We start from the raw sequence: 8,001 nt of genomic DNA, 5'->3' as shown, positions 1-8,001 counted from the left end.
CCCACTAGAGGGCAACAGAGACCCAGGAACGGAGCAGCAACCTCCGAGGCTTGCTCCAGCTCCAGCTCCAGCCGAATCCTCCCTAAAAACCACCTCAGCTGCTGGCCGAGTTGCTTCCCCTGCCTGGGATGCGCAGCAGCAGAGGGGCTGCATCCTCTGCGCCTCCTCCCCCGCCCCCCAGACCAGCCTCTGCTCCCTGCGGCGCTGAGAGGATCCCTCCCAGGTTGCTGAACCTCTTGGACCTGGGAAGGAAGTTCCCCAAAGCTCTAGAGGGTGCCCTTTGATTTTGGAAACGAGCACAGCCTGAGCAGCCCCTGGAGCCCCAGCTGCAGTGGTTGGACCCCTCACACCCCCACCCCACCCCTACACCCCATTTGAGTGCATCCCAGCTGGGAGAAGCCCACCAGGCCAGTGAGCAGCTTTGGTCCCTGGATCTGCCTCCAGGGGCAAGAATAAACTTGCAGGAGTTGTAAAGTTAGAGAGTGGTTCCTGAAGGCCTTAAAGGTCATTTCCAACTGAAACAGCTCCACAGCTCTCTGCAAACCTGCTTTGGCACCCACCAGCTGGAGAGGGAGGTTTGGAGCAGCTGAGCAAAGCCAGAGTGTAAACCTTGGCACCAGCTCATCCTGTGCTCAGCAGCTGCCCAGCAAGAGCCTGGGATGCTCCTTCCAACTCCACCACCACCATCCTGGCCTGGCATCTTCCTGGGAAGGAAGCAGCAGGGGCAAGAGAGAGGGGGCAGTGGGTGGAAGCTGAGGCATAGGAGGCTCCATGTGAGGCTGAGGATGAGGGTGGCAGAGCCTGGCACAGGCTGCCCGGGGGGGGCTGTGGGGTCTCCTTCTCTGGAGATGCTCAGAACCCACCTGGATGTGTTCCTGTGTGATCTGCTCTGGGTGATCCTGCTCTGGCAGGGGGGGCTGGACCAGATGATCCTTCGAGGTCCCTTCCAGCCCCTGACATCTGGTGAGCAGCAAACAACCTTCCCATCCCCCATCCCACCCCAACCTCGTCTGACTTGGCAGCACCAGGATCATTCCCACTGGTGTTTAAAGGGAAACTTACCCCTAAATACTGTGCCAGGATGAACCTGGGTGGTTTGATTCCCAGCACCAAGCCCTCTCACGCTGCACAGACCCCGTGGAGGTGCCCAGAGGCTGGGCCATGCCCCGGGCTGGCCTGCAGGAGCAGGTGGAAGCAGCAGCCCCGCACTCACCACGCACAGACTCTTTGAGTAGCTCCGGAGGGAGCCATCAGAGCACAAGATGAGCTGGAGCAGCTCCTAAATCAGCCCTTCTTTATGCCACTCCAGTCCCCAGCTGCCCCCAAGCACCAGGCACGCCAGGAAGCCACAGCAAAGCATTTTCATCCTTTGTTCTGCCTCCTCTCTCCTCCTGAGCTGGGCTGACCTCAGCTCAGCCTCGCCGAGGCACCGGCAGCAAAGCTGCAGCCGCAGAGCTGCTCCCCAGAAGGATTTCACCCCCCAGAGCCAGCCTGGCAGGCAGGGAATTGCTCTGGTTGGAAAAGCTCTCTAAGCTCCTCCACTCCAAGCAGCCCAACACCACCACAGCCACCAAGCCACTGCCCCAGGTGCCGAGCCCAGACGTTGCTTGAAGCCCTCCAGGGACGTCGACTCCACCACCTCCCTGAGCAGCCTGTTCCAATGCCTGAGCACTCCTGCAGCAAAAAAACTGCTCCTCATGGCCAACCCGACCCTCCCCTGGCCCTGCTCCAGGCCTTTCCTCCCCTTCTATCACCTCATGCTAAAGAGAAGGCTCCCCCAGCTCCTACCTCACTCCCATGGGTAGCGGAGGGCTGCGGACCCGAGGCAGCTCTGGGCAGCTGTGCAGGAGGTGCAGTGCTTGGAGTGAGCAAAGAGCAGGTGGTGGAGCAGGCACTGGGCTGCTGCAGGAGGAGTCTCTTCTGGACAGCCCAGGAGCCAGGGGACATGAGGGCTGGGGAAGGGACCCAGCACAGCCTGGGGCCAGCCTCGGGGCCAGCCTCAGTGCCTGCCTCAGTGCCAGCTCTGCTCCGCCTGCCTTAGGAGGCTGCAGGCTCCTGCCAGCGCTGCTGCTGGAGGGATGCTCTGGAGCTTACAGCCCTGGATGCCAGGAAGGGCTTTGGGTGGGGTCTTTTTTGAGGGATTTGGCACTCCTTTGCTCCCTTCACTGCAGGTTGGTCAGGTGGAACTGGGCTGGTTGGGCTCCTCACCCTCTGCTGGCACGAAGGAGGTGTCTTGTCCTCCTGTGCCCCTAAATGCCTCCACTCCGAGGGGGTTAAGTGCCACCAGCAGCAAGCAAGTCACTGCACAGCAGGGAAAAAGTGGTTCCACCCCCAGGTATCTTCTGTGGCACTGCTCCCAGATGGCCTTCCCAACCTGATCCAGCTCCCAGCAAACCCAGGAGGGGACAGGCAGCACTGCAGGCAGGCAGCAGGCAACGGATCTGGCATCCACCTTCCTCCCCTCCCCAAAACTGGAAAAGAAAATCCTCCCTGTGCAGATCCCAGCACCAGGAGCACAGTCAAAAGCTGGACTGGTTTGCTGTGCAGATGGAATTGCTAGCAGGGCACTGGGCACCAGCATCCTGCAGCTCACAACCTGCTCCTTCCCCCCTGGCTTGTTCCATCTTTAGCCTGGCTGCAAGAGTTGGCTCCCGAAAGCAGCCCCAGGAAGAGGGGGGCAGGAAAAGGCTGCAGAGAGGAAGGTGAAGTGAGGGAAAGAAGAGGAATCCTCTGCAGAGAGTGAGGAGATGTTAGATATCAGTGTTGGGTATCAGAATAGTGGATATTAGAAGAAGCTTCTTGCCTGGAAGGTTCTGAGGCACTGGCACAGGCTGCCCAGGGAGGAGGCTGAATCCCCATCCCTGGAGGTGTTTGGCAGAGGCAGAGATGTGGTGCTGAGGGCCATGGTTCAGCCCCAGCCTTGGCAGAGGTAGAGCAGGCTTGGCCTGGGTGATCCCAAAGGGCTTTTCCAAGCAGTTCCATTCTGGTCTTGTCCCTGGTACTTCACCTCTGGGTACTGCTGCAAGGTGGGAGAAGAACAACTGCTGCCTTTGGTGGGACAGAGCCCACCAGGAGCAATCTCTGTGCCACCTTCTGCCTCTCTTCCAGCCCAGTGCTGCCTGCCACCCTTTCACCCCTGGGCTAACCCAGGAGCCTGCCTTGGGGGCTCTGGATCTGCATTTCCTTGTTGCTATTGTGACTCCCCAAGCTGCAGGGAAGCAGTGACCCCAACACATCTCCCACCCCCCACCTGCTGCCCCACGTGTGTCCATAAACACACAACCCCAAACACACCTCCCACCCAGCCCCTGCAAAGGAGGTGCCAGAGCCCCCACGACCCTCCAGGTCAATGCTGAGCAGCTGGAAGGGGCCACACAAAGACCCCCAGCACCAGAAACCTTACAGAGCTCCCTGGGTTCAGTGGCTGTAAGGTGGGCAGGGAAAGGAGACTGCACAGCCCCACGGCCTGGGAAGGAAGCATCTCTACAGGAGCCACTGTCAGAGGAACCAAAATCCAACCCCCCCGCAGTGAACCCAGGCCCAGAGAGTCTCCCCTCACCTCCTGCAGGCACAGCCACTCCACCCCGGTGGGTGCATGGCTGGGGGAGCACTCATGGGATCATCTGGGTTGGAAGAGACCTTGAAGGTCACCCAGTTCCAGCCCCCCTGCCAGGGGCAGGGACACCTTCCATGGGGGCAGGTTGCTCATCCAGGCTCCACTGCCCACTGGAAGGCAGCAGGGCTTGTAGAGGGGGTAGATGGAGGAGGGAGCAGAGGGGCAGGTGGGGAAGGAGGCAGAGGGATAGAGGAGGGAGCAGAGGAGCAGGTGGGGAAGGGGAAGCAGGCAGAGGGATAAATAGAGGAGGGAGCAGAGGGAAGTGAGGGCACAGGCAGGGAGGAGCAGGCAGTGTGGAAGGCAGGGGGAGCAGACAGGGAGGGGCAGGCAGAGGGACAGGCAAGGAAAGAGCAGGCAGAAAGGAGCGAGCAGAGGGACAGGCAGGGAGGAGCAGGCAGGGAAGAGCCGGTACGGAGGAGCAGGCAGAATGGCAGGAGGAGCAGCAGCGGCAGCAGGTGAAGCGGGTCCGGCACAGCGGGGTGGGGGCTGCCGGAGCCACTATGGGCTCGGGGGGGGTGCCTAGGAACTGGCTTATAAAGGGGGACACCCCCTTCCCTTCGCTGACGTCCCTGCCTTGAAAAGAAGGGAGGGAAAGGGAAAGGAGACAGAGAGGGGAAGGGGCAAAAAAAAAGCCGCTGCAAAATAACAAAGCAGCCCCCAACAGCCAGGGAGAGGCAAGCGGAGAGGACGGCGGCGGCAGGCGGCAGCGGCTGGAGGATGAATCTGCCTCGGAGCTGCATCGTCCTCCTGCTCCAGGGGAGCCTCTCGCTGCTGGTGAGCGCCGGGGATGGGGGAGAGGCAGGCGGGAGGGGAGGCTGGAGGGGTCGTGCTGCCGAAGGGAAGGAGAGGGCTGGCACCCAGGAATATTTCCCACATGGATTTCTCCCTCCCCCCAGCTCCATTTCCCTCCCCTGCAAGCGAAGAAGCGTCCCAAAACTTCTGTTATTTTGCCGCAGGTGAGCAGCGGGGGGGGGGGGGGGGGGGGGGGGGAGGGGATGGGGTTAGTGTGTGGGGGGAGTGCTCCTGGCCACCCTAAAAACCGGCAGCCCCCTCCCCACCTCGGACCGGCAGAGCAGTCCTGGTATAGCTGCTGGGGGTGCTGAGCTCCAGGCCAACCTCCACTCCCTCCCCACCTTCCCCACTGCCCAGCCGAGCCCTTCTCACCCCGGGGTGGTGGAGCTGCAGCATCCACCTCCCACCTGGGCACCATCCCAACCTGCTGGGTACCCACAGCCCCCACCCCAGCAGCTGCCCAGCCCTGCCTGTGCTTATTTTGGGGTGTACAGCTGGTGGCAGGCAGAGCCCCCCCTCCCCTTCCAGCGGGAGCAGAGAGTTGGTGGAGGAGCCCGAGCAGGGCTGTGGGAGGTGAAGGACATCTGCTCAGGGTGAGCCTCGCCTGCTGCTCTGCTGCCCCTGCTGCTCCCAGCTCTGCCTCTCCACTGGACCGTGGCACAGTCTGGAGGTCAGCAGAGGGTTCCAGGGGATGTGCTGTCTGCAGTCAGACACCAGTGGGAAGGCCACGAGGTGGGCACCCTCACGCCAGGTGTGTGCCCTCCTCCACAGCACCCTCTGCCCAGCAAAAGAGCCCTGTGGGTGCCAATGCTCTGCCCCGAAGGAGGTGCCAGGCTGCACCAGCGGTGAGCACAGGGCCCCTGTCCCAGCTGCCTTCACCCACGAGGGAAGAAGAAGAGCAGGAGGAAATTGCTAGCAGCAGGGAAATAGGAACAGTGGAGAGCAGCAGGCAGGAGAGGCAAAGGGAGAGGGGAAGGAGGAGAGCTGGGTCAGGTCTGGAGAAGCAGGGGGGGAAGGGGACAGGAGGTTCAGGCACCTATCACTCACCTTCCACTTCCCACCGCAGGTAATCCAGGGCCAGGAGGAGGCAGGGGAAGGTGCAGAGCACAGTGAAGCCCAGGGGCAGGAGGAGAGAGCTGAAGCACAGAGGAGCAGAGGGCTGCTCTCTCTGAAGTCTCTCTTAACTCCAGCCTTAGCCCAGAACCTGACCCTCCTGCAGCTGCTGAGCTCCAGCTCCCGGGAGCTATGGGACCTCCTGGACCAGCTGCCCGAGAGGCACCACCCTGCACGCCCCAGGGGCCAGAGGGATCTGGGGCCAGCTTCGGGCAAGCTGAAAAAGCTCTTTGGCTGGGGAGATTTCTACTCCAACATCAAGACAGTGAAGCTGAACCTGCTGATCACCGGCAAGGTGGTGGACCACGGCAACGGCACCGTCAACGTCTTCTTCAGGCACAACTCCACCGGGCAGGGCAACATCTCCGTCAGCCTGGTCCCCCCGACCAAGGCAGTGGAGTTCGACCTGGAGCAGCAGATCTTCATCGAGGCCAAGGAGTCCAAGGTCTTCAACTGCAGGGTGGAGTACGAGAAGGTGGAGCGCGCCAAGAAGACCTCGCTCTGCACCTACGACCCTGCCAAGACCTGCTCCCACGAGCACACCCAGAGCCACGTCTCCTGGGCCTGCTCCAAGCCCTTCAAAGTCGTCTGCATCTACATCACCTTCTACAGCACAGACTACAGGCTGGTGCAGAAAGTCTGCCCCGACTACAACTACCACAGCGCTGTGCCCTACTCCCCCTCGGGCTGAGGCGCTCCGCCCGGCGCAGGATGCCCTGGTGACAGGGGGTGGGGGTGGGGAGGGAGGGGTGGGGATGGGATGGCGAGTGGGGGTGGTCCCTGGACACCAGAAGCGAGGAAGGAAGAGGAGGATCTGAGCACATTTCCCCGGAGACCTCCCGTGCCAAGAGGAGGAATGTGAGGCCCGGGGCGGGTGGGGGAGCTGGGGGGCACCAGCACGGCTAAGCCTGGCCTGGACCTGCAGTCTTTAGAGGCAGGGTCTGGACTTGGCATCCAGAAACACAGGGCCCAAAGCCACAGTCAGGACTTCTGCTTCTCAGTGCAATAATGGACCTGGGCCGTGTGGTCCTGCAGGGTCGGTGAGCAGGCACAGAGGGCTCCAGAAGCAGGTTTACACAGCCCGGACCCAGGGGAAGCCCTCAGGGGAGGGCAGAAAAGCAGCTGATGCTCTCCGTGGCTGTCAGATGTCCACGGGCAGCTACATCACCACCCCCCACAGCCCAGTTCTGCAGCAGCAAGAGCTGCAGCTGAGTTTTCCCACGCTGGGGTGCAAAAAAGCTGCCAGGGTGGAAACAGGGAGCTGGGAAGGGCAGGGAAGGACCTTCCCGAGGTGCCACCTGGCCGCGGCTCACGCCAGGCACACAAGCAGGGGGGGTTGGGGACTTGGAAACTGTGGCTGGGCAGGTAGAGAAATGCTGGTGGGAGCTGCCCAGCCTGCTGGCACGGTGCATGATTCATGCCCTTCCCCTGGCACGCTGTGATTCATGCCTGGCCCCTTCCTCTCGTCCTGCCTCGGCTCGCAGCTGGCTCCCTGGTGCCCTCACCCAGCCGCTCGCAGCTCCCACGTGTGCAGGAGCAGCTCCTTCCCCAGCCCCACAGTAAAGCTGTCCTTGAGAGAGGGAATAAAGTTGTCCCAGTGGCACCAAGGCAGGCCAAGTGCTGTTACTGAGAGCCACTTCAGTCTCCTGGGAGGGGGGGAAGGAAAAGAAACTGGAGGGTGGTGGTGGTGAAGGAGCCACAAGGGCATGGCCACGACCTCTGCTTCTGAACTCGGCCCTGCTAGGAGCTGGGTGTTTGGCTGCAGCTGGGGAGTCTGCTGGGGCTGGGATTTTCCTCTAGCGTCACAGATTGCACTGGGTTGGAAGGGACCCCCCCAAAGGTCACCTTGTCAGACCCCTCCTGCAGCCAGCAGGGACACCTCCGGCTGCATTAGGCCACAGGGATGCTTGGCTGCTGCTGTGCCCCACTGATGGGCATTCCCAACCCACCCCTCCCCCATGCACCCATCCTGGTGGACACATTCCCTCCTCCAGAGAAGACCAAACCCAAGCATCTGCCTCTTCCCAACCATTCCTCCCCCTCCTCCCCAAATCTCCTATCCAGGGCACCAGGCCAGCTCCAAAATGCCTACCTCAGAGCCCAGCAGAGCTCCCAGCTGGCTGCTAAGCCCAGAGCAGGGCTCATGCTTCAGCTTTCCCAGGTCAGATCTCTCCTCCACAGCCTGGAGAGATGTTTGCTGGCTGCTGGCAAAGTTTCACTGCCTGCACTTTTACCTCTAGGCAGAGGCTGGGTCCAAAGCACAGTGAGCAGAGAGAGCCTCTTAGTGCAGCGATCAATGAGAGGACTTCCACTCTGAGGCCAGGACGTTTAAAGTGCTTTGAGAGCAGCCACGGCAGAAAACAACAGGAGCAGGAGATGGTGCTGGGGAGGGAGGGGGAAAAGCCCAACCACAGCCTGGAGCCATCTCCCAGGGGCTCCCAAAGGGGTCTGCTGTGAGGGTTCACCTCTGCTTGAAGAGA

At 61.6% G+C, this 8,001-nt stretch overlaps 1 protein-coding gene across 2 annotated transcripts; it reads left to right on the top strand.

Moving 5' to 3' along the window:
• Positions 1-3,878: 3,878 nt before the first annotated feature.
• On the top strand, positions 3,879-6,418 carry NXPH3 (neurexophilin 3). Of its 2 annotated transcripts, XM_064174501.1 has the most exons (3): positions 3,879-4,390; positions 4,513-4,572; positions 5,475-6,418. In XM_064174501.1, the coding sequence occupies exons 1-3, from the start codon at positions 4,334-4,336 to the stop codon at positions 6,210-6,212; spliced, it is 855 nt and encodes a 284-aa protein (XP_064030571.1). In that variant the 5' UTR covers positions 3,879-4,333; the 3' UTR covers positions 6,213-6,418. The 2 variants fall into 2 exon arrangements, with proteins under 2 accessions (XP_064030571.1, XP_064030572.1); XM_064174502.1 differs by lacking the exon at positions 4,513-4,572.
• The last annotated feature ends 1,583 nt before the right edge of the window (positions 6,419-8,001 follow it).

The sequence above is a fragment of the Pogoniulus pusillus genome, chromosome 40, assembly GCF_015220805.1.
Source record: "Pogoniulus pusillus isolate bPogPus1 chromosome 40, bPogPus1.pri, whole genome shotgun sequence".
Taxonomy (NCBI): domain Eukaryota; kingdom Metazoa; phylum Chordata; class Aves; order Piciformes; family Lybiidae; genus Pogoniulus; species Pogoniulus pusillus.
This window is presented reverse-complemented; position numbering and strand designations above follow the sequence as displayed.